The sequence below is a fragment of the Cupressus sempervirens genome, chromosome 1, assembly GCF_028749045.1.
Source record: "Cupressus sempervirens isolate cs-2001-9-10 chromosome 1, ASM2874904v1, whole genome shotgun sequence".
NCBI lineage: Eukaryota > Viridiplantae > Streptophyta > Pinopsida > Cupressales > Cupressaceae > Cupressus > Cupressus sempervirens.
In genome coordinates, this window is record NC_143118.1 from 871,625,676 (window position 1) to 871,653,433 (window position 27,758).

General features: G+C 34.7%; 2 protein-coding genes across 4 annotated transcripts in view; both read left to right on the forward strand.

Annotated features, from left to right (window-relative positions):
- Positions 1-17,484, forward strand: part of LOC149580600 (nodulin homeobox-like) — a 182,535-nt gene extending 165,051 nt beyond the window's left edge. Inside the window, exons 18-20 of one of the 3 annotated variants that reach the window (XR_016353988.1) lie at positions 16,278-17,104; positions 17,224-17,301; positions 17,392-17,484. Coding sequence is in view for 1 of the 3 variants with exons in the window: in XM_089792153.1 (XP_089648279.1) it covers positions 16,278-16,914 (637 nt within the window). In the remaining 2 variants the exon portion in view is untranslated. Of the gene's footprint in view, positions 1-16,277 lie in introns of all 3 variants that reach the window. The other 2 variants (XR_016353981.1, XM_089792153.1) reach the window with 2 other exon arrangements.
- LOC149580602 (uncharacterized) lies at positions 17,392-21,075 on the forward strand. Its single transcript, XM_089792182.1, has 2 exons — positions 17,392-17,492; positions 20,120-21,075. The coding sequence occupies exon 2, from the start codon at positions 20,225-20,227 to the stop codon at positions 20,882-20,884; it is 660 nt and encodes a 219-aa protein (XP_089648308.1). The 5' UTR covers positions 17,392-17,492; positions 20,120-20,224; the 3' UTR covers positions 20,885-21,075.
- Positions 21,076-27,758: the final 6,683 nt, after the last annotated feature.

A 27,758-nucleotide genomic window follows, 5' to 3' on the forward strand; every position in this document is an offset into this window, starting at 1 on the left:
GATCATGGGTGTAGACATAGCTTTGCAATCCTCCATCCCGAATCTCTTCAAGATTTCAATGCAATATTTCCCTTGATCAGGGAAAATCTCTCCATCTATTTGCCACACCTCCATTCCTAGAAAGTAGTGCATGAGTCCTAAGTTCTTCATCTCAAACTCTTCTGCAAGGTCCCTCTTGTAGTCTTCTATGAGCCCTAGTGAACTTGTAAGAAACAAGTCGTCCACATAAAAAACAAGAATGAGAGTCTCACCCCCAACCACCAAGTAGTAGAGGTTAGCATCCACTTCACTCTTCATAAAGCCCATTTCCTGCAAGTATGTGTCAATGCACTCATACCAAGCTTTGGGAGCTTGCTTGAGTCCGTACAATGCTCTCTTTAATCTGCACACGTGGGTCTCTTTGTTGTGTGCTACAAAGCCTTTTGGTTGCTCTATGTATACCTCCTCCTTTAACTCACCATTAAGGAATGCTATCTTGACATCCATTTGATGGATTTGCCATCCCATTTGTGCTGCAAACAAGATCACAACTCGTATAGAAGTATACCTGGCCACTGTAGCAAATGTCTCCTCATAGTCTATTCCCTCCTTTTGAGAGAACCCCTTGGCCACAAACCTTGCCTTGTATTTCTCGATGCTACCATCTGCACCGTGCTTTATCTTATATATCTAGCGTGATCCAATTACTACTTTATCTGTTGGTCTAGGAACTACCTCCCACACATCATTCTGCATTAACCATAGCATCTCGCCATACCTGATGCTCTACAGCCTCCTGATAGTTGGATGGTTCACTATCTACCGACTAACTAATGCCACATAGTCATTGAACTTGGTTGGTTGTCTCCGTTGTCTAGTACTCTTCCTAGGAGCTTTCACAAACACTTGAGTATCACTTAGTGTCTCTTGAACCTCGCGGTTCCTGCTGGCAACTGTAGAGGATGAGATATCAACATCTATCTTCTAGATGCATTTCCTTTTGCACTTGTTGCTCCATGCTTTGTGAATCTTCACCACCTAAGCCTACACTTGTACTGGTAACTGTACTTGTGCTCTGTTGCCCTTGACTAGGCCCTGGAGCTTTTGTTGGCTGCTCACTCTGATCATTTGTTGGCAAATCTCTGGACCTTCTAAGTGCCTTTTCCTCCATGAACTTAATTAACATCACGCCTGGCAATAATTCTTCTGGTCTTGGGGATAAAAATCCTATATGCCTTTCAAGTCTCACTGTACCCAACAAAGTATCCCCCCTTTGCAGTTTGATCTAACTTGGTACGTGTATCACCTAGAATATGGCAAGATGCCAAACTCCCAAATATTCTGAAATGGCTAACATCAGGCTTCTTACCTGTGAAAGCTTCCTTTGGTGTCATCCTCCCTAGCACCTTATGTGGAACCCTGTTCAGAATGTAGACTGCTGGACTACATGCCTTTGCCCATAAGTAGCGGGGCATATCCTGATCATGTAGAATAGATCTTTTCGCCTCCAATATAGTACGGTTCTTCCTCTCGGCAACTCCATTTTGCTGTGGATTGTAAGGAACAGTCCACTCTGTCTTGATTCCTTCCCTGGTACAAAACTACTGGAAGTTATTTCCTTTGTACTCGCCTCCATTGTTTGACCGAAGAACCTTTATCTTATTTCTTGTTGAGTTCTCCACTAGAGCCTTGAACTCTTGGAATCCACTGAAAAGCTCATCTCTGGTCTTCAAGAAGTATATCCAGGTCCTTCCTAGAGAAATCATCGACAAAAGTAACATAGTGCTCATATCCTCTGATAGATTTTGTTGACATTGGTCCATATACTTCTGAATGTACTAGATTAAGAACACCTTCAGATCTGGTGTCACTCCTTGGAAAAGATGCTTTTGCAAACTTACCCAACACGTATCCCTTACATACATCATCATGCTTTGTATTCACCTTTGGAACATCTGTCATCCTCTCACGAAGCAATTTGAGTGCTCCATGATGAATATGGACCATCCTCCTATGCCATAGCTCTCCAAGATCTCTAGGATTAGTGATGCTCATGAGTGCCCTAGGAGTATCAAACTGCAACTTGTAAAGGCAACCACTCCTAACTCCAATAGTCATGGGTGATTTCTAATCCTTGTGCTTAATCAACACATGTGTCCCTCTAAAGAGTATATTATACCCACTATCCTAAAGAATAGATATAGAAATCAAATTCATACCTAAGCCTGGCACATGCAATACATCATGAATTGGAATTATCTTTCCATTCTCCCTCTGAAATTGAGTAGTCCCTTTCCCAACTGGGTTGAGTTTGGACAAGTTTCCCATATAAATTTGGATATTGGTGCTCTCCTTCTTATAACTGGAGAAGTACTCTCTAACTCCTGTCATATGAACTGATGCCCTACTATCTATATACTAGATAGTTTGTGAGGTTGAGCTCACCATACAAGCTATAAGTGCAAACTCATCTTTCATTCTACTGGAGAGTTCTTGTGCACTTGCTGAAGCTGCCACCTGCTTCTTTGCCTTCTTCCTTTTTGGGAAATCACTAACATAGTGACCATACTTGTGACATCCAAAGCTTTGTGAAATGGTTGAGAAATGTAAACTCAAAAGATTACCTTATGTAGCCCCCCACAAGATCTCATGGTTGAATAAGAGCCAAAGTTTTACAGTTGAAGAGCAAGCATGCGTAAATTTTGAACTAGGAGAATACAAAGATAGGGTCCTATGTGAAATCATTCTTATGGATGCCTGCCATCTAATCCTAGGAAGGCCATGGCAATATGACATGAGAGGCCAACACAATGGGGAGAAGAACACTTATTTGATAGAGAAGGATGGGAGGAAGTTTAAAATGGATCCGCTACTTGATCACATGGTGGAAGAGAATGATGACAGTACAATTATGTTAATCAGGGGTAAAGAATTCTTGCAAATGACCAAAGAGGAGGATTTTCAAGGCAATGCCTTAATAATGAAGCCAAAGGATGAGGTAAAGAACAAAGAGCCGTTGCTTGCAGAGGTTGGAGACTTGTTGAGACAATACCCCTCATTGGTTGCAAGGGAGCAACCCAAGGAGCTACCACTTGTCAGGAGCATTAGCCATCAAATTGATTTGGTGCTTGGAGAAACATTGCCAAACAAACCTGCCTACAAGCTTACACCCTAGCAAAATGAAGAGGTAAGAAGACAAGTTCAAGAGTTATTGGATAAAGATTTGGTGAAGAAAAGATTGAGTCCATGTGCATGCCCTTCAGATTTAGCATCTAAGAAAGATGGTAAATGGAGTCTATGTGTTGATTCAAGAGAAATCAATAAGATTACAATCAGGTATAGGTTCCCCATGCCTTGAATTGAAGATGTTTTGGATTATGTAGGAGATTCATGTGTATATTTCAAGCTTGATTTAAAATCAGGGTATCACCAAATTAGAATCAAGTGGGGAGATGAATGGAAAACGGCTTTCAAGACTAATGAAGGACTGTATGAGTGACTAGTAATGCCATTTGGTTTGAGCAATGCTCCTAGCACTTTTGTGAGATTGATGAATGAAGTATTAGTTCAATTCATTGGCAAATTTGTGATTGTTTACCTTGATTACATCTTGATCTTTTGAAACATCTTGGAATGGTGATGAGAAAGTTACATGAGGAGAAGTTACACATCAACTTAGAAAAGTGTGAGTTTTTCAAATCTGAACTGGTTTATCTTGGTTTTGTGATTTCAAAATGTTGTCTAAAAATGGGTCCTAGTAAAGTTGACGCCATATTGAGTTGGCCAAGCCTTAAGTCACTGGGTAGGAGTTTCCATGGCATAGAAACATTTATTAGGAAATTTATTAAGGGGTTCAGCGGGATAGTTGGTCCCATACTTGACACCATTAATGGGGTCATCAAATGCAAATTTAAGTGGACTGAAGTAGCAATGAGAAGTTTTCAATTTTTGAAGAGGAAGGTTGCAGAACTGCCTACTCTAGTGTTGCCTAGTTTTGATAAGGTATTAACTGTGCAATGTGATGCTAGTAAAACTGCCATAGGTGCAGTATTAAGCCAAGAGAATCACCTAATTGCATTCTTTTGAGAATAGTTGAATGAGGTCAAGCAAAAGTATTCAACATATGATCTTGAATTATATGACATGGTGCAGGCCCTAAAGAAGTGGAAACATTATCTCATGCCCAAGGAATTTGTTGTATACACTGATAACCATGCCCTCAGTTTCCTAAACAGACAAGAAAAGTTGAATCATATACATGTTAAGTGGATGGAACAAATTCAAACTTGTATTTCTCAATAAAGCACAAGAAGGGGACTGCCAATAAGGTGCCTGATGCTTTGAGCAGAAGGATTCTTGCAATCCAAGAAGTCAAGTTTGCAGAGTGTGGCTCTAGAACAGATCAAAGACCTTTACAAGGAAGATCCTCATTTTAAGGAAGCTTATAACACTTGTTCTGATTATGCTAACTCTTTCCATGGTGAATTTTCTGATTATATCTTGCAGGATAGTCTATTGTTCAAAGGGAGCAAACTATGCATCCCCAAATCATCCATGAGAGAAAACATCATTAAGGAAAAGCACAATGGTGCACTAGGAGGTCATTTTGGGGCAGTGAAGACATTAGAACAAGTGGCAAGATTCTATTATTGGCCAGGAATGCAGAATGAGGTAAGAAGATATGTTGAAAGTTGCATAATCTGTTAAAGAGCAAAAGGGACATCATCAAATGCAGGGTTATATCAACCCTTACCAATACCTACAAAACCTTGGGACAGTATAAGCATGGATTTTGTGCTTGGGTTACCTAAGACGGCCAGGGGGGTAGACATGGTGTTTGTAGTAGCTGACAGGTTCACAAAAATGGCTCACTTTATCCTCTGCAACAGCAACCATGATGCATCGCAAATTGCTAACCTTTTCTTTAAGGAGACGGTAAGAATTCATGGACTACCAATGAATATAGTGACAAATAGGGACACAAAATTTATTGGACATTTTTGCAGGACGCTGTGGAAGAAACTTAGTACCCATTTGACATACTCATTAGCCTATCACCCATAGACTGATGGCCAAACTGAAGGAGTGAATAGACCTCTAGGGAATTTGGTTAGGTGTCTGACAAAGCAACATGGCTTAGCTTAGGATCAAGTAATCAGTTAGGCAAAATATGCCTACAATGATTCAGTTAATAGATCAACAGGGAGAACACCATTTGAAGCAGTGTATGGGTTTTGCCCAAGGGGACCCATGGAACTAAGAGATTTGTAGGACATGAAGTCAAGGAGTGCTACACGGGAAACACTTGCAGAACTCATGAAGATAGTACATGAACAAGTTAAGGACCACCTAGAACAAGCAATTGAAAAATATAAGGCCAGGGTTGACCAGAAGAAGACAAAGATCCATTTCAAGGTTGGTGACCTAGTCATGGCATTCCTCAACAAAGATAGGTTACCCAAAGGACCATTTTTTAAACTCCAAATGAAGAAAATTGGCCCATGCAAGATTTTGCACAAATATGGCAACAGTACATATGAGCTTCAATAGGTATATCTTGTTGTCGATAAAATCTATATTGTAGCCGACAGGTAGAATTGTAATTTGTATCCGAACGGGTGCGTGACGGTTGAGTCACCCCCTCGGGAAGGTATATGTACACCGTCCGGAATGGACTTGGAAGCATAATCATTGTAATCAATCATATCAAATATTGTAGTAGCTTTTGTATACATGCGAATAATAAAAGGAATGCTTCTGATTTTCATGTTCTTGTCTATTGTTTGAATGCATTAATAAACCGTTTACCTTAGAAGAAGCCTAAGGAGGAAGTTGTGATACAGTTTGGTATTTACACTGCCTACTTGCATCAGTGTCAGTGCTGAAGACAGCTATCTAAATTGAGCCAAATGCTTGTTGCTCCCCATAAGGATGTAAAACTTCTGTTTACCCTCCTTTGAAAGTGATACAGCAGTCTATATCAGTTCTTAATAATCTGTTAAAGTATGAAATTAATTCTGGAAAACTTCCAATTTGAAGATTGCCTTCTAGGGTATCAGACTATGAAGTGAAATTCCGATTTCTGTAGCTGGCATGATTTGGAGTCCTCCAGAAAGGGCAGATTGTTGATCCAAACAGCACCAAGAAGGCTAAACCCTCAGAAATCTGCCAATATGTGAAAATGACAATCCTTCAAGACTCGTCTGTAAGCTGGAAATGCAACAAGATGATGAACACACTTGAAAATGTAACATACTAAAAATTTAGAACAGAAGTTTACGAAGTTTAACATACTTGTTTAAGATAAAAAGAACTTGTTTACGTTATTGAGTTGAGGCGAACAACTATATATTTTTTTGAAAAGAACAACATGGCATAGTAATTGCTACACTTAATCTATACTTAATAGGAATAAGTATTTGAAACAAACTAACATTTACCAATTTTCTTCTTTCAAAAGGAAAGGAATTACATGATCTACTATGCAAGAAACAAAATACAACTTTAAAATAAAAAACTTTTCCTTTTAACATTCGAGAAAGTAACTTGAAGAAAACTAAATAGCGTACTCACATAATGTGTAAAGAGGTTGAGTTTGATAGAGAGGATTCAGCTTGAACAATGTAACCATATGTCCAGCTTGTATCTCGATCAAGGGGGAAAAGGTATCACTGGGGTGTTTAACCACATCCTATTCAATCCCCCCCAGGCTGCTTTGAGATCCAAAGCAGATCAAGCCCTCCTTGAGGGATGGTGGATGATCAAGTCAAGTCTCTTGGGAATCTGGTGTAGAGACACTTACATCGTGATGGATCACACTCTATAGCTTACTGCCACTCTAATACGACTCTTGTTGTGGATGTATTTAGCGACTCTATCATGAAATCCACTAATCTTAACTTGCCAAGGATTTCCTGTATCTGGAGTCAACTTCTCACCTTCCCGCTTGACCCTAGGTTTGAAACGAGTTTACTCTTTTGCTAATGAATAGATTATGTTTTCTAGACATCCTTCTTATTAGTTTGGTTTTACTCGTAAATATTGCTTCTTGGTACCATAGGTGCTAACCAGATAATTATCTTCGTTTTAATTTATTAGGTGATGTGTTCATTTCCAAATCAGCTGGTTTACTGTATGAGTAGATGTGGGACTGTGGCAATGTAATAGCGAACTAACACCCTTCCTTCCGGCTTACTCTAAGTCTTACTAGGAATGAGCACAATTCAGCTTTTCTGCCATCCCATAATGGTTAAGTATAACTTCCCGATTTCCTGTGTTGTAACAATTGAGTTAGGGAATGTCTCATGTTAAATAGATCAAAATGATACTTTCAGATCTATTCTCAGACTTAGGAGCAGCTAAGCTGTCAATGTTTTTTTTTTGTGCAGCTGGTTACTTACAAGATTATCAATCTTTATCATTATCTATGTCGTTGGATGATATAGCTCTATAAGTCTCTTAAGGGAATTGATTGTCAGTAGTACACTTACAGGTGTTGACGATCTAGTTGGGTTGGAATGACAGTAATTGCAGTTTTACATTTTATACAAGTTCATATAATCATAGAAATTCAAATCTTTAACTTGGAGCAGAATAATCTTGAGATTCTTTAATTGCCAGTCTTATTTTGTCCTTAAAGGAGGTTTGCCGTGATTACTAATGGTTCTGCCAGATAAAAGTCACCTAGGCATTTTCCAAAAGTACACGGTAGTGTTTCTTTCTTTGCCATTTGAAGGGATATAGGCTTGTCTGGTTTTTTTTCAACTACTACCCAAGTGAATAAAGAACAAACTTAGAATAAGTAATAACCAAAACAGAATCAATCCTTTGTGGACAAGAACTAGTGGAAAATACTGTGAAGGCTACAACGCTTTGAATATGCTTAATGCATGACTCCTACCAGTTGTTTATAACCGAAGGTTCTAGCCATTATTCTACAGCTCTAAAGATTTGATAAAGAAGATGCAGGAATTGCACAATATCAAACTCTTTTTAGACCTTTAACTAGATTAAAAGAAAGTTCCTTCTTGTTTGCGATTGCAGGCATAATGTAGTCTTACTGTAGGTAAAGGATTGCATGCCCGTAGGTCCTTGTTTAGATTGAATTGGTTGTATTGAAGCCTTCTAACAACAATTGCCTTGTTTCCGGTTGTGAGTTCCTAGCAGTGATAAAAGGCTAACCCTCTGCATTTTCTTCTCTAGCTCCCGTGTTGTGTAATGAAATGACTCTTTTTGTTTTTCCACCACCCCAATACCTGAGACTTGAGTGTAATGGAACACTTAGAAATCTTAGCCATCTGATTGTTTGACGTGGCCCCTTTCCTCCTCCAACTTCCCAATGTGCAATGCTCTGATCCCCAATCGATCAAGACTCTTTTCTTGCCATTCTCTAAAGTTGTCGTGATGCAATATATTTCATCCCTTAGGAACGCAACATATAATAGAAAGGGTGAAGATGACTATTGGGGAAGTTTTGAATGCAACATTAGAGGCAGAGTTAAATAATTGCCTTATTGAAATTACTTACGAAAAGGAGAGGAGAGTTTCTATTGAAGGATGATTAAACAATAACAATATGATAGTGAATGGGTCCCATGCAAAGTTGAAGGTGGTTTTAAAATTTTAATTTTCTAACATTTAATTTACACTTAGACTCCATCTTCTATTTCATGTCAACATGAGAGGGTGAGAATATTCTCATAATCAACACTGTAGTGATGAACAAGATGGTATAGTTTACATTGCAGTCTCTATGACACAAGATTGATCAAGAGAATTGTCTAAAAATAATAAATCGATCATTGGTTAGGGGAAACAGAGAGGAGAGTCCCTAGAGTTTAGTTACTGCAGCCACTAGGTACACTTGTCAGGTCTTACCATTTCCAGGTTGTCTGGAACTTGACCTGGTGATACCTCTTCCCCCTTCGGGTTTGATTCATGTTCTCCCTGCATCCAATCAGAATGTGTGGTCAAACCTTGATATCAAATTTAAGTGAACAAGATCTTTCTCATGTAATTACATTACCATGTCAGTGAACATCTTGCTATTAACATTAAGTTCAATCCATATAATAACCATTAGTTTTGATTATAATTAAGGGATGGCCAGTTAAAACTAAATTAAGAATTTTAAGTTAGAAATACCCTAAATTCCGAAACCGGAATCCACCTAGGGCAAAGTCTGAAAAACCACGGTTAGTCCACATATACCGCATAGGGCACAAAAGTTATACCATTGTATAGTAATAATCAAAATCATTTAGGGCAAAAAAAGCACTGTTTAGATTAGACCTTTTCCTGCTTAGGGCACATGTACAAAACCATTATAGAAACAGTGAATTTCATCTAGGGCATCAATTAGTGAAGACATGAGCATAAATGATTATTATGAGTAAATGTTAATTCTCAGCAATGGTTCTTCATTCTCCTTGATACTTGGCTATTATATTTTATTTTCCATAACATACAATTATCCATAGACTGTATTGTTAATCATTGACAAATGGCAGTAAAAGGAAATCAGACTATTCGTATTTGTTAACCATTAGCAATTGATGGTAAATGACGATAAAGGCTGGCATCTGTTCATCGTGCCTCTTCAGCTGTAAATGTAGATTAAATTTATGTCAGATTATAGTAATGAATGTCTTTGTGGATTCAGAATTGGTTAATAACTAATCTCTAATTTCTTACTTGCAGAATGATGATCAGAAAATATAGACCTTGCTCTTATGTCAACTATGAATATCATACAAATAATATGTTAATAAACACTGAATATTTGTAAGCCTGAATTGTTTCTGTTAAAGCCCGATCTGCTCTAGATAGAATATTAATTGATTTCGATATCTTCTAGGAAGATCAGTTTAGTATCTATATATACATTGCTTTGAACAGACATGTCCTTTCAGGACATATCTCTTAATATGCACCGATTCAGTTCTAGTAATCAAACCTGATCACCAATCATGGTTTAGTTATTACTTGTTCATAACAACAATAATGCACAGGAGATTGCGGTTCAGAGAGGAGATATAATCCGACTACTGCATCTAATCAACATGAAGAACATGAAATGATTACTGTTAGTCACTAATAATCTGCCAGAATAGATTCAACAATATACTTGGGACTTAATTATGATATCATGATCGAGTATGTAAATGATATAGATTATCATTCGTATATCTGACCATAGCTATCATACTTCAACATCCCCTCTTAGCTAGGGAAGATAAGGATCTAACCAAGTACATATATCACAATGAACTTATCAATTGTGAGGAGCAATATCACCCAACTCGTGATATCATTGGATATAGTATGCTCAAGAATATCAAGTCACACGACATTCTTCTTATATGTCCAAGTTATGCTATTTGTGCTAACATCAAGTCTCATGATGTCTACCATAACAAATCATGGCATGTCCACGGAAATACTTATCCACCATGATTATCTCATAAATAACATAATGATCTGCACGTGATATCAAGTCTCGTGATATCTATCAAAATGTTCAAGAGATAGTAACTATCATGACATGTCTACGAATATCAAGTCACATGAGATTCATCATGATAGTGAGCTAAACATTGTAAAGTCATTACCTTACAGTGTTAAATACAAGTGTTCACTATCTGAAAATCATCACCTTTCAACAATGTACACAAGGAAACCATAAAGTCATAGAGTCACAAATATGACAAAAGAGTTTACACATTAAACATCTTTTATATATATATATATATATTATTACAAATAAACAATTTTGAGCTTTAATCTCAACAACTTACAATTCAACCATACAAAGATTCTTTTTGAAGTGTTCAACTTTAACTCTGGAGAGAAGCTTGGTGAGAATATCTACTATTTGATCGCCTGTACTAATATACTCCAACTGGATCACATTCTTTTCTACCATGTCTCTCAAATAGTGGTAAGGGATCTCTATATGTTTTGATTGATACTGGATTCACTGAAAGATTTATACAACTCTGATTATCGCAATGGATAGTAGTAGGTTTTAGGGGCTCACCAAATAATCCCACAAGCAATTTCTGAAGCCATAGTCCACTTGCTCCCATAGAGGCTGCAATGTATTTTTCTTATGTTGAACTTTGTGCTGCTAAAGACTGTTTCCTGTTTATCCTAGAGATCATAGCTGATCCCAAACTGAAGCAACACCAGATGTGCTTTTTCGATCAGTTACACTTCCATCGCAATCTGAATTAGAGTATCCATGTAGATCTAGGTCAACATTTGCATATTTAAGACTATATCCAATAGCACCTTGAAGGTATGTCAATATATGCTTTGCAGCAACAAGGTGTATCTCTCGTGGCTCTCACATAAACTGGCTCAAAGCATTCACTGCATAACAAATATCCAGTCTTGTGTTAAACAGGTACATCAGTGATCCAATTATCTGTCTATAAAGAGTATGATCTGCAAAGCTAGATTATGCTGCTGCTTCTTTTAACTTATGTAGATTGGTTTCCATGGGTGTAGACATCGGTCTACAATTCAGCATCACAATCTCTTCAGGATGTCAATAGTATATTTTCCTCGATTCAAAAGGATATTATCAGATTTCTGCCAGATTTCCAATCCAAGTGTTGGCTTGCCTTTTGAACCCAATTTTAAAAAAATCTAAAATCAAGTTCCATGAAGAGTTTTCCTCATTTACTCATGCCTTAACACCGGTTTCACTGACCATGCTTTTGGGGGTTTTTTTTTTTTTGGTAAATAGGCGGCATTGCAAGGAGTTGTTGAACTTGAATTCTAAACTGCACAGTTCAAGGTTCAGAGTTTAGAGTTGAAAGTTGAAAGTTCAAAATCAGAGGCTTAGAGCTGCAACTCAAAACTTCAGTTTTGAAGTTGCAAGCAGCCCCATGGTTTAATATTCATGGTTCAGAGAGTTCACAATCATTATGGTTCAAAAGTTCAGTTTCACAGGTTGGCATATGTTGAACTTGAACCATTGTACTTACTTTGGTTCAAAGTTCAAGGTCCATTGTACGTGGAAGAATATAGCCAAAGTGATCAATAAAAGGGAGGTGATACTGGAAAAGTATTTTTGGGAAAAATTCACAGCATTGAACTTGAACTTCAAACTACGAAGTTCAAAGTTCAAGGTTCTGAATGACAGTCAGGTTCAGTATGACAGTCAAATCTGCATATATATTTATTATTTGCAAATCGAAAAATGTATTAAAAGAAGTGTTTGGAAATTTGAATCTGAGGACAACCCACCTAATATTTTGGCCTCAAATGCCCCCAGAATTTAATTTTATGTCCATACGAGCTCATATGATATATTATTTTAATATTTAATAAGTGCAGCAATATGGTTAGCAGGGTCAATTTACAAAGGAAGTACCATGATTTCGCGAGCTGTTAAAAAATGGTTAAAAACCATCTGTAATTTTAAAAATCATAAATGCTTGGAATTTTCAAGACGCTAGGATGTCCGGTTAACTCATGGTGAATTTATTAAAAAGAGGCCGCAGGTGAAATTACATTTTCTTTTTCACTCTTTTTGGTGTAGCAATTTGAAACATTTTAATAATGTTTCAAATCAGTTTTAGAGCAGCATTTAAAAACATTGCAGTAATGTTTTAACCAGCTTGGACAGCAGCAAATGTTTCCAAGGCACATCGGTATCCAGGCTTATCCTTTGTGATGATAAGACACGTTGGGAGAAACACACCTTATGTCTCTTAACGGTCACATTCATTCATAACTAGTTACACCTTTTCGTTATAGTCATCGCATCTTACTAGCTGGTGTCCTCATAATAATGACTTGTAGCTGATAACTTACGTAATTGCTCATTTTGTCCTTTGTTTAGATTCCTATTATTATTGGTGCCTGAATACTGAATACACTTACTCTAAATTCCTATTGAATATTTAAGAATTGCAACTAGATGTTGTTCTGAATCCCTCCTATAGAACACAGCACCCGATAATATGTTATTACTTTTGTAGCCTTCTAATGTATTTATTGTTGCTGTCTATTCAGTGGCTGCTATTATGACTAATATTCACTGTTTAATTCCACTTCTGCGATGATGTTTCCATATCTTTTCCGCCGCTTCTCTTAATGGTCTTCGATGGTTCCTCTGTTTGAGTCTGACTGCCTCTTTATATCCTTTGTAAGTGTTGATCACAACCCCTAAGAGAATCATTGCCAACCCATATTTAATCGGTTTGTTGATTAAAAGTTTATTTGTTTATTAATTATTAATTAATAATTATTATTTCTGTAGAAACACTTACACAATTAGATATATAATACCTGATTTATATTTAATATTTATAATCTTATCATTTATTTCATGTTTTAATTTTATTTAGTTTTATTACTAAGCCTTATTTTAAAGAGGGGATATCACTTTAAACATCCTTCCAGTTCATTCAAGATGTTAAAAACAACATTTCTTGGTTGATGATTTTGAAACTTGTCACCAGCTTCTTGAAAAGCTTAAACTAACCAACGTTTTTCTTGTGATCCCATAATTGATGCCAGATTGCTTTTCTCATAGGCTGGCAAGAACTTTAGCTCTAATAAATCTCTATGTAGTTCTAATTCTGATGCCATATCAAAATTGCTCACCAACAAAGCATTGGCATCTTAACAAACATTTGGTAGATGTTTCAAACTGAATCAACACTCAATTCTATACAGATCACAAATTTACAGGTCTTGCATTTAAGAAAACACTAAGCAATCATTTCCAGACCAAACTACCTGATGACTTAGTCTGCAATCATTTCAACAAACAGTTAGCTGACAATCTGTGAACCTCAGTTTCCTAGAAACTAGCGATGTTTGTTTTAGTATCAAGCAGTTCAGTGAATTCTAACCACAGAAAGCTTACAAGGCTGTTACTGCCCCACAAATGTGAATAAACCTATATTACAGAATCATCTAGAATGATATCTCAAAGATTATATGCTAAGTGAATATTCAGTAACCAAGATATTTAACTGAAAAATCTTCAGTATAATTTGTTCTATTGATGGCACAAATAAATAAGTCTTCTACTATCAATTCCCAATCCATTTAAGTTTTTAACAGACCGCATTGAGAATCAATCAAAGTAATCAATTAATTCAACAGTGATCAATGTGGAGAATATCAACTGTAGTTGCCAGAAAGTTTGTATAGAACTAACCGTGCACCTGTAAGTAATGGAACATATTCATGTTCAGATGTCTTCTGCCACTCTTTGTCTGATAAGAAAGGACAATCTTTTCTGGGAAAGTCTGGAACTGAGCTCTTGTTTGATACAGAGTTATTTTCTGGGAACCACAAAGTGTTGTCATGTCCAGTGATGTCGTTTCTTCTAGAGGGAATGAACACCGAAATCTTTATTACTTGTTTGATAAGCTGTCATTTGTCTGATACTTGTCGCCGGCCAGCGTTAGATCCAATCCATATGGCCTCCTTGTAAATGGTGGAAGAACTTTGAGTTTGATGTTTTCTGAAATTGTTCTTTCCAGAGGTTGTCATTTCTGACTTGGCACGCCATGTATGACGATCTCAACCAAACATCTGTCATTTGGGTTTTTGGCCAATGTCCGATTGTTGCAATGTTATTCAGAACATAAAGAACACTCCTGATAGTTGATGAAATGGCCATCACCATTGGTGCCTTCTATGCTGGTTATTACCTGTGCAGTGTCTAAGTGCTCTGTCATCTCCAGCGTGCATGGACGTCTGAGTGTATGCATTGGCACAGACACTTATATGGCAGTTTCCCAATGCTTTCACAGGTGTCTTTCCACCTATGATCAACCTCTAATAATTTCTAACTAATCTCCATAAGTCAGTTAGGCCAGATGTTTCACTGGTGAAGGTGATTAGAATTCCATCCTTCGAAATCCATTCCAACTTATTCAATGAATTTTTCCACCTGCTTGTTTCTTCACTGTCCTGCTTATTTAAAGGAAGAATTTCCTGTCACCATTCCCGTGAATAACTTCCCTTGTAACCAGACTTCCCCAAAATTTTTAACTAACTTTTTAATATTATATTAAGAAAACTAATATTACATAATTAGTATTTGTGGTCAACTTTTATAATTATTAAAATTTAGTTTATATCAGAAGCACTAATATTAAATAATTAATATTATTTATTGAATCGTTATATAGGGGACATTACATAAGGTACCTAAATTCAAGTACCTTATTTAAGGTACTTGAATTTACAAAGGTGAGATGTGTTTGGAAAGGAAATTGCCGTGGTTCTTCCATTACAATTCTACGAATTAATCTCTTCTTTCAACAATGCTTAGGGAATGATCAGCAAGGTAACATATGGTCTAGGAAAGCTAAATATTTTTTACTTACACAATCATTGTCATTTGGTAGAAGTGACTGGTTTGGAAGAGTCAAACCAGCATGTCATGTATGTCAGTGGATCCGTTTTTAAGGTTGTTAAAGCTGAACTAATGAGGGTGAATTTAGTTAATTTCAAGACAAGACTTGATTCCAGTTAAGCAACATTGACTAATTATTAAAAGGTTATCTGGTACATATTCGTGAGAAGGTAGCTTTAATGGGCTTAATACTATGTTAATCTTTATGATAACCTTTGATTCTTAGTTATATGGGACCTTATTATTTTTTCCACTCTAGTTTATTGTAATCACCTTGTTATAACTACAATACTTAAGCTGTTATTTGGTTTCTGTTGTTATACTTGCATTGCTGTGTATTCTGAAATAACTATTATAATATGTCAATCAATATTGCCATCAAGGCCTTGACTAGCTTTATACTAATTTCCATTTCAAATAATACTTATCACGAGACATATGAAAAAGGTCATGGAATACCTATGAACCACAGAACTCTAATTAAAATTCAAGTAGTAGTTTAGTGAAGTAAAGTACCATCTCAAAGCAGGGAGCATCCAGAAGAAAAAACATTCAAAAACATAACTAGAGCCCTAGCTGATTTTGCAGGGCTCTTGATGATAGACATACCTGAGTAATTTTATAATTTATTTTTAAATATAATTCTAAGTCCCAAATGTTCCTTTAAAAAGCTAAAACAAAGTCCAAAGATAATATAATGCTAGTTCTAATTTCTTCAAAGAAAATTAGCTGTTGCCACCTACATCAAATGTTATTTTATTTTTTGTCACATTTTCTTTTAAAATCTACACCAGGATTCTATATTGATAGCATTTCCTTGTTCTATCTTTCTGGCATTTCTATGATAATGGGTATTTTTTTCAAACATTTCAATTTATATTTTTAACTGTTCAAATTCTATTGTTAGGCTGAATAATAGGAAAGCCAAGTTAGCTCGTCTGGCACGTGAATCTCGTACTTCTGATGGTGAAAATGTGTCAGATAGGATTTATCTACCCAGGTCTTCTCCTGCTATAAGTGGTGAACCTGGTGTTGTGATGGGATCCTTTTATGACTCGCCGGAAAGCAACACGGGTGAGGACTTCTATGGAACATCTGCAGGCCCACGGAGAAGTAGTCAGTCAGGACGGTTTCCCACACCGGTAAATTCAAGATCTTCAGCGGAAGATATTCATGTCATGCCTCCTGTAGAGTTTGATTTTTCTGAACATGTGAGAGTCACTCCTCCACCTTTATATCCATCCGTAAGGTTTGTCCCATGTGAAGCTGGACAGCTTGTCTTACTAAGAGATGAGTCTGGTGTAGAAGTTGCTCATGGGATTGTTCTCCAAGTAGAAGGCAGGTGGCATGGCAGACAATTGGAGGAGCAGGGTCTATGTGTTGTGGAAATTATTGCCCTTAAGGTTGACAGAAGGGAAAGATTGCCACATCCATCAGATGTTTCTGGAACCACTTTTGAGGAAGCAGAAACCTTGAATGGAAGAATGGTAGTAGTTTGGAACACACACAAAATACTTTTGATGCCACCTCCAAATATAGAGTAACTGAAAAATTTTTCTGTTCTAAACTGGTTAGGCAGCAGGGCCCAGCATGTGTTATAAAGGTGACAAAGGAAATTAACTGAAATGGAGGGATGCAGTTACACTCCCTCATTCTGTATCAGAAAGCTCTGATGCTCTTGGATTCCAGGGAGATAAGTTCTAGGATCAAAAGCATGAGGGATCCTTCCAAATTGTAAGTATTAGAAATTGTGGCAAATTATTTTGCATGTGATACAAAAAATCAGTAACCATTGGCAAGGCAGTCCACAAAGCTTCCTACTTCACTAACATTTTCCATTCGACAAAATACAGGAAGACAGAAGGATTGATCTCTGCAATTACAATACTCCTATTATTGGAGTTCCAAACAAACAGATAATTAGCCACCTTGTACAACATATCGTTCTTTTTATCTCTTCTCTTCTCAGCAGTAATCTGTAAATGTAGTTTTTTGAAATTTTTCCTTCATTTTGTTTTCAGTGATGCGGAATGTTGAAGAGATGATTTAAATTCGTTATTTGAAACAGATGTATTTTCTATAAAATCATAATCAGCAGGGCATTCTTTCCACCATATTTCAGGTTTGTTATGTTGACATGTTATGCTAAAAGTTAAAATAAGAAATTGTTGAATGAATGAAAACCTGAAAATAAAATAACTTTCAGATTTTGTATAATTATAAATTTTGTATTATGTCTTGACACAATTGCAATCTCTATTACAAGTGTTATTCATTTGGATATCAATTCAACTGTAGCTTTCTCAAGAAATCCAATATGTGTGTATGGTACGGCTGGGTTGCAAGTGGTAACTTCCTATTATGCTTAAGACCTCGAAGTTTCCTAAACCTCCATACTGCTTAGACCTGGGGCAAGAAAAGCTATTAGACTTGATCAACAAACAAGGTGCACTGTGGTCCCATGCTATAAGATTTCTGTTATCAGTGATCATAATTCCATGGCATTTTTGGTTCACAGTAATTGCTGCAATGAGATGATACTGAGAGTTTGGATTTCTTGCAAACACATTTATAGGCATTTATCTTAAGATGTTTACTGATTTTCCATTTTCTGTTCCTGCAATGTGTATTGATTTAGCTGTTCCTTGTCTTGTTAACCTCTGTTGAATTTCAAGTATATGTAGGTTTCATTTCCTGTGCATAGTTGTTTGAACTGTAAAAAAATTTCGTGGATAAAATGTGTTAGTGTTTTGAATTTCCTAATTTCAGGTCCATCTTCATGGTCCTTTATCAGGGTTCTCATTGATTGTATCACAGAACAATGAAATCACACACAAATTGAAATAAACTATTTTCATAATGACAGATACATTTTGCAACATTTCTAAAACTAAACATGTCTCACTCTGTATACATATACTCTAGCATTTTCAGGTATTAATGATTTGCAATATGAATACTCAAATATGGAGCACCTCCACAGAGCCTCTATAACTACATTTCTAATCATTTTATTAGATCCACATGAAAATTTTGTCTTTTTGGAAGAGATTCCTGCGGCAACTGCTGAAGGAGAATCCTATAGAAAAAGGAGAAAGAAAACTGCTAGGTCCTCAATAGAAACACCTGTGAGAAGTATGAGGTTTTCTGCAAAACCTAGACAGACAGAGTCTCCAGCTGTTTCAACTGTCAATGCTGTGTGTTCTGAATCAATAGAGCTCATAATGATTAAATCAGATGTAAATACATGGATCATGAAGAGGATGCAGCCCATGATGTTAATGTTCAGTGAGTGGATACCAAGGTTGCCAGGCAATTCAGGAGGTCAAAAGAGGAAGACATTCCTTAACAATTGAGACATGGTCATCAGGAGCCTGAAGTAGTTGTAATTGAAGATGATAAGGATATTGCTCAACTGTTGTTCATTCCTCCTCATTTGACCAATCGATAATGTCCCTATTGGGAGCACCATTGATCCATAAAAATCCATGCACATGTGGAGAACCTCTATGTTGCCATTCATACCTACACCAAAAATCTTTGACATCCATTCCATTTTCTAGAATTTCTTTTCTGAATACTGTATGTCTTAAATGCATGTAATGTGCAACTATATGAGGATAGTTGATAACATTTTGTTTTCTCCAATTTTGAGCTTCTTGCGTATTGGTTGGGCATGTTCCGGGCATGACAGCATGTAGATCAGGCCATTGCATATATGTTGCACTTAAGGTGGAAAATATTGTTGGAGTGCCAATTTGGTGAAGTGCATGACATTTAGTCCAGTATGACCGTGTTCCCCTTAACATTCTTCCAAACCGCATCAACTTCTCAGCTAAATGAGATTGTTGCATTAGTTCCATATGATCACGTAGCTCATTGATAGTAATGGGCATGTCTTGGATATTTCTTTTCACAAACATAGTAGATGAATTTTGTGCTTCGTGTCTCATTATCATGTTCATTATAAAATATCTAAACTGCAGATGTTTGCCAAACCTATGATCCCTATACCGTAATAAATGCTTGACAAATTCATGTGGATGCACATGCCCCATTCATGGTTCTAACCAATTACATCTTCCATGAGGGAATAGTGTAGGAAATGCCATGTCTAGTAAACTCGATGTTACATACTCATTGATAGGAGAAGCACCAATACTAGGCCAATCAATCAATGTTGTCGGTTTTGCATTAGGGTTATTAATTCACATTTGAATTAATTCCATTTCTCTTCGGGCATTTGGTGGTTTTGAAGCCATTGATGTAGTGTGCTCTATTGTATTACCTTCATCAATCTCCAATAAAGGACCTACATATGTGACTTCATTGGTAGCTGAGTCAAATTCCAATTGTACTATAGTTAATCTACTAAATACATTTTCATCTGTATTCTTTGGTAGGTCATTGAGAGCATTATCATCAATAATAACATCTGAATAAAATTTGTCATGCTCTATTTTGTATTTCAGTGTTCTGTAAACACGATCTCTATTGATAGTGAAATTATAATCCATGCCATGTTGATTCCTTCTTCTAACAATAATAATGGACAAATTTTGTATTGTGTGGCAATATTTTTGAAACCTATTCTATATTTTGAGGAAAATTTATGGTGTGACTTTTTTATTTATATTGACCACTTGTTGCATGGGTCACTTGCAGTATTGGGCTTACACGTGCAATCAACATTTCCTTTACTTGTAGTATTGGGCTTACATGTTAAATCTTCCCCTTCATTTCCGGCAGGATTTAGTCCTAGAGGCTATAGGGGATGCTCTTGGGGATTTCATATTGGTTGATTCGGTTTCTTCCAATGTCTATAGCACAACATATGCTCACATCCTGGTGGAGATGGATACCTCCAAGGGGCTTCCAGAAATGTTGAAGTTGGCTTCTCCAACTGGTTCTTGGATTCAACTGCTTGATTATGAGGGTATTCTTTTTAGATGCAAGAAATGCCATAAGATTGGCGATCTTGTTGCGATTTGCTCCTTTGACAAGGCTAGATCAAAGAAATCACCTTCTTGGTGGTCAGGGGTTTCAGATGATCACTATATGGTTCATAAGGTTTCTATGGAGGTGGATGGTTCAAATAGCTTTTCGCATATTGATCTCTCTTTGGCCGAGGATTCTATTACTGTTTCTGGTGATTCGAAGGTTGTCTCTATGACGGTTTTGAATCAAAATGTTCTTGCTGACTTGTCGCTTGTTGTTGTCTCTATGATGGTTTTGAATCAAAATTTTGTTTTTGACTCGTTGCATGCTGTTGTCTCTGTTGATTCGACTGCTGTCCCTTTGATGGCTTTGGATCATAATGTTGTTGCTATCCCTTTTTCTGTTGCTGACTCTGTTGATGAGGGGTTGTTGAGGGTTAGTTGGGACTGGCAAAAGGTTGCTGGGAAGGTAGAGGATGGTTGGACATCGGTCAAAGGAAAAAAAGACAAATTCTCCGTTCCTTCTTTTGATATGCCTTTACGTTCTCAAAAGACTGAACCAAAATGTAAATCTTGATGGTCTATAACTTCTTGGGTTGTTTGCCCTCTTGTTGGGAACTTTGGTATGTCCCTCTATTTTGTCAGGTGGTTTCCCACAGTTGTATTTTGATCCTCATTGTTATATCTTTATTGCGTTTTGTTAAAAGGTTTTGGGACCTTTCAAAACCTGTTTTTACTTAATAAAAACATTTCCTCTATTTGTGTCAATTTTGATAAAATCTCTACTTGTGGCTTAGGATCCATATTGTTTGAACATGAAAATCTATGAATTCCTCTTTCTTGTTTACATCTGTTGCATATAGGACCTTCAGAACTTCAGGATACTTTGATTCCAATATATGATTCTTGACAGACATAACACATCTTCGGGGTTTCTAAAACTATCCAATTGAGATCTAAACTGCATTTGTAATCTTTTGAAATCAAATTGATGATCTAAACCATTACAATTGTGTACATTGACACTACAATGAACACCTAAATTCATTTGTAAAGAATTTCCTTGTTGACGTGTTTCTAGTACACGATCTATTGAGATTGAATTTTCATGTTCATCATTGAACTGAACAATTCCATTCAAGTGAGGATGGGCATTCTCATTTGGTTCAGCATGATCCTCTCGTCTTTCTTGACCTTGAGAATTAGAGGTTTGTGCAGGTGTCATTTGATGAACATTTCTTTGTACACTTGTATCCTCAATATTGTTAACTTCGAAATGATTTACATTTGGATTTTTCTTTTTTTTAGCATATTGATCTCTATTAGCTTGATTGCACTTCCTTTTTTGCTTTTCTATTTGAGAGTTTGTTTGTTGTTCTCTTCTGTGTCTACAATAGTTTCTACGGTACTCTCTGGTATTCTCTTATATTAGTCTACGTTGGTCTTCTGATTCAAAATTTCGTTCTGGACGTCCCATCGCTGATATTGAAAAAATATAATAACAAAAAACAAAGTATATTTTAATATGGATAATAACAATATGATTAAATATATACTTCTATATAATTCATGACTAAGTAATTCATCTATCTGTTTGAATATGTGTTTGTATTTGTAGAATATATGCGTACCTATAAGAGACACATTTACTTTTTAATTGATTAAGTAATACTCATACATAAATAATGAATAATAGTATAAAAGTACATTTACATTGATGTGGTGTGACAAACATTATCAACAATTTATTTATTGGTAGTTATTGCATGTACATGAATTCAAAGAAGCCTTGGTGTTAATATCTACTTGTTGAAGCAATGACATAACATTTGAGAGTTGAACAATTTATATAGTTGTGATTTCTGTAACTACATGACACAAAGAACCCTATTACAATATCTATTTGTTCAAGTAATTTAAGAATTTTTCATGTAATATTTGAATGTTCCCTAAATCATACTGCTTATCATAATAGATCCCTTTGACAAATACTTCAATGCTTTGTATTTTGCACGCCGCTTTTCGGATGAAGGATGCCATTTCTCTGGGTACATTGACATCTGTTTCGTCAACATCATGTATATGCATCGCAAGGTTCTCAATATCAATTACCATCTCTGTGAAATGGCCACACATGTTTTTTATTACATTTTCAATGGGTTTTTCTATGTACCCATTTGAACCTATGGAAATTGTAGGATTTGATGGACGTGGCCCATTTACAGTGTCTTCTGTATCTGATATTTGTATAACATTGTTGTTTTCATTGCAATACAAGTCCATTGTATATCTAACCTATGAATATAATTGAAATTTATATCATATAAAATTGTCAACTTCACAATTCAAATCTCTATATAATGACAAAAAAATAGGATACAATGTAAGAAATTTATTTATTATAATAACAGCTAAAAATATTATTGAAGAAAGACAATCGATATTAAGTACTTGGATAATGACCTTTAAAGCGGTGAAATGCGTTGTGTGACCAATATATTAGATACTTACAATTTGAAAGAAAACAATATAATATTAGTCGTGAAGATATTGTGATTTGTGCATGTAATTCATTTGAATAAAATGTTTATTTTAAATTAACACATTCAATAGTATTTAAACAAATTAAAAATTTAATGATTAAATAAGATTATAGTATAATTTAAGAAATCCTAAACCATTTAAGATAAATAGATAGTAAATAAAGCTAAGAATTAACAAACTAAATAAATTATATTAAAAGTTTTTTATAAAGTAAAAATTAAAAATAATCTTAAATTTACTTTCTACGTATATCTTATATGTCTGAAATTTAATTTTCAATTAATAAATAAATAAAATTTTGAAAAGATAAGTCTTAATGATTACAAAATTATAACATTCTTTACACTAATTAAAAACAAAAAAATAGAAAAACCAAAAAAACATAAATCTAAAATGGCAAAAAAAAAATCTGCCTAATATCTAAGTTGGTCTTATAATATATCAAAAGTTTTTTGTAAAGGAAAAATTTAAATTAATTTTGTATGTAGATGTTATATGAGTTAAAAATACTTTTCAATAAATATATTACAAATAATTTGCAAAGATAACGTGGAATGATTAAAAAATTATATAATTTTTTACAATAAAAAAAATAGAAAATATATAAACCAAAAAAACATAAATCTAACATGGCAAAAAAAGTCGGCAAAAAAATAATTTTAAAGAGAATGATAGGCGAATTGATTCAAGCACACAATTGATATTCTCATCAGTTGTGCTTTGAATTTTAGTTGGGAGAAGAATTGCAAATGAAGAAGAATAGAATAAATTAGCAAATCAAGTTATACAATAAAACATATTAAGTTATATACATATATAACAGAGCAGATAATTAAAAAATAGATAATTTGAGTGTGGAAAGGAATTGCTGTAAAATGATACATTTGAACAAAATGTATTTAGAATATTAAAAAGAAAGAACAAATTCACTAACTTGTGAGCTCGATTTCTGTGAGGCTATTGTGTGTGAAGAGCTAATGGTAGATTTACCATTTATAAGATTTTTTTTTTCTGTAACAATGTATCTAATTTTATGGAAAAATGATGACACACGACAAGTAGTTGAAGGGTTCAAATGGATAACTGGACTTGTCAGCGACAAGTATTTAATTTTGATCTGTAGTTGTAGCTGAAAATTGATGACAGAGTGCAAGTCTACGAAGTGTTAAAACAGAGAACTACAATTGTCAGCCTGAAGTGATCATTACAAACTGTCAAATTATAATTGACTCATTCTTTTAACAGAAGATACTACATGCATTGCTTGACATGTGTTACTGTTTACCTTGATTTGGGCGGATCAAGGCAAAACCTCAACCTAACTTGTACAAGATAGTGTATATTGTAGACAATAAAATGATATTTGATATTTACTATTGCAGCTGATTACAGATATAAATGCAGCAAAAGCATAGTTGATGATACATACTAAGAAAAGACTGATGAAATAATATCTAATACATTAATATTTATGAAAATAAAAAGTAATTAATTGCGACATGGAGATGAAACCAAGCATTGAAAGCCTTAACTGCTTGAGTTTTATGGTACAAAAAGGATAGCAATAACAACTGAATTGGCTTACGAACGAAAGCTCATATTCTGGAAAACATAATCAAGCTTACTTTATTAGCCACAAGATCCAAGAATGCTCCAAAAGTTGAACCCGATCTTGTTTGCAATGCATGACAATCACTATGGCTCAGGCAAGATTGTGCCCACGATAGTGGATCCATCATGAGATCTGTGATGTCGAGTAGAGCACGCAACTCCTTTGGTAACCAATAATTTCAAATTTTGTTCCGACTCAACTCAAGAATTTTTAATCTGGAAACTCCGACTTCAGACTATAGTAATCATACTATTATGGAGAGGTCTAAGGAAAATATTAAGGCGAGGATGACGACTGTGATTACGTGTAACTATTTTTTTGATGGACTTGGTTTGTGTAAACAAATGTTAATAAAACAAGCATTGTGGAGAGAAGAAAAGGAAAATGTAGAGAATAATTGATGATCAGTGACAAAAACTACATGACAAGTAGGATGAAATCTTTGTACTTAACAAGCCACAAGTATATATTTAATCATATTTTTATTATTTGTAATTGAAGATGATAAGGACAATTCTGACTTAGAAAATTAGGGTTTTGTGTTTAAAAGAAGAAATCCAGCTGCTGAACATATGGACATTGAAGATTCCTCTAACCATGAGGATGAAATGGAAATAGCTTGTGGGGATAATGTATTTCCAAACATAAGTGATCGACAAGATATTCCTTCAACTTTTGGAAGAGGCATAAGTGATTCAGAAGATATTCCTTCAACTTTTGGAAGAGGTATGTTTGATGAAAATCTTGGAATTAATTTGGAAGCTATAACTAAAGTTGTGGAGCAAATTTTAAATGAGGGACTAGACACTCTGACCCAAGCAACACAATAGTGTGAAGTAGAGAATCTGGAGAGGGCTATTGTGTTATGGACTAATAAGCAATATGAGAAAGCCAAGGAAATAGAGCAAACTGCCATTTTGGGACTTGGAAGGATTGATTTTCTTTACAAAAAACTTTTAATATATTATAAGACCAACTTAGATATTAGGCGGATTTTTTTTTTTGCCATTTTAGATTTATGTTTTTATCGCTTTTCTATTTTTCTATTTTTAATTAGTGTAAAAAATGCTATAATTTTGTAATCATTAGGACTTATCTTTTCAAATTTTAATTAATTAATTAATTGAAAATTAAGTTCACTCATATAAGATATACGTAGAAAGTAAATTTAAGATTATTTTTAATTTTTACTTTATAAAAAACTTTTAATATAATTTATTTAGTTTGTTAGTTCTTAGCTTTCTTTACTATATATTTATCTTAAATGGTTCAGGATTTCTTAAATTATACTATAATCTTATTTAATATTAAGTTTTTAATTTTTTAACTACTATTGAATTTTTTAATTTAAAATAAATATTTTATTCAAATAATTTACATGCACAAAATCACAATATCTTCACAACTAATACTATATTGTTTTCTTTCAAATTGTAAGTATCTAATATATTGGTCATACAACGCATTTCATTGCTTTAAAGGTCATTATCTAGGTACTTTATATCGATTGTCTTTCTTCAATAATATTTTTAGTTGTTATTATAATAAATAAATTTCTTACATTGTATTCTATTTTTTTGTCATTATATAGAGATTTGAATTGTGAAGTTGATAGTTTTACATGATATAAATTTCAATTATATTCATAGGTTAGATATACAATGGACTTGTGCTGTAATGAAAACAACAATGCCATAGAAATATTAGATACAAAAGACACCGTAAATGGGCCACCTCCATCAAGTCCTACAATTTCCATAGGTTCAAATGGGTACATAGAAATCCCGTTGAAAATGCAATGAAAAACATGTGTGGCCATTTCATAGAGATGGTAACTGATATTGAGAACCTTGCGATGCATATACATGATGTTGACAAGACAGATGTTAACGTATCCAGAGAAATGGCATCTTTTATCCGAAAAGAAGATTGCAAAATACAGAGCATTGAAGTATTTGTCAAAGGGATCTATTACGATAAGCAGTATGATTTAGGGAACATTCAAATATTATGTGACAATTTCTTAAATTACTTGAACAAGTAGATATTGTAATAGGATTCTTTGTGTCATGTAGTTACATAAATCACTTCTAAATAAATTGTTCAACTCTCAAATGTTATGTCATCGCTTCAATAAGTAGATATTTACACCAAGGCTTCTTTGAATTCATGTACATGCAATAACTACCAATAAATAAATTGTTGATAATGTTTTTCACACCACATCAATGTAAATGTACTTTTATATTATTATTCATTATTTATGTATGAGTATTACTTAATCAATTAAAAAGTAAATGTGTCTCTTATAGGTACGCATCTATTTTACAAATACAAACACATATTCAAACAGATAGATGAATTACTTAGTCATGAATTATATAGAAGTATATATTTGAGTTAAAATTTTCTCGATTTGATTGTGTGAAGTTTTTTACCATCAACATTTCGGATCATACTACATGATCCATCATCAGGATGCAAGTGCAAGAGAACATGAAGAACAAAAAGTAATAAGTTGCAGATCTAGCAAACCTGAAAGAGGGGGAATGGGTGAGGAGAGAGAAAAAAAGTACCAAGGTGACAAGACAAGACTTTGATCTAAGAATAAAAAACAGATTGAAAACACTCCAAATAAGTAGGACTAATAAGTCAAACAAATAAAATACAAAAAATAATTTGAAAGAATGAGAAAAGATAACTTAACCAATGAATAAAAAGCGCATAAATGTATGATAATGATAATAATAATAAACACAAATAATAGTAATAATAAAAATAGGAATTGAAATAGAATAAAAACAATAACAATAATAATAAAAAATAATAAAAAATAACAAAGATATGAATAATAATATTAGAACTAACAAATAATATAATTGAAAATAATAATAATTGGAAAATATATATATACACGCATACCACATGAAGACGAATAGATAGAAATATATATATATATATATATATATATATATATATATATACACGTGTGTCTGTGCACACATATACACCTATATATGTACATGTGTGTGTGTGTGTGTGTGTGTGTGTGTGTGTGTGTGTGTGTGTGTATATCTGTGTGTGTGTGTACGCGCATATACACCCCAACATACAAATAAGTAGAAGGGGTATAAGATCATGTATATAAGTAGATATAAAAATATATATGTATATATAAGAAGTGTAAGTATGTAAATATACATGTGTGTGTGTGTGTGTGTGTGTGTGTGTGTGTGTGTGTGTGTGTGTGTGTGTGTGTGTGTGTGTGTGTGGACATATATATGTATATGTATAC

What these genes read in the sequence shown, in the direction of transcription:
- LOC149580602 (XM_089792182.1), top strand. Translation starts at nt 20,225, where the DNA reads ATGGATACCTCCAAGGGGCTTCCAGAAATGTTGAAGTTGGCTTCTCCA.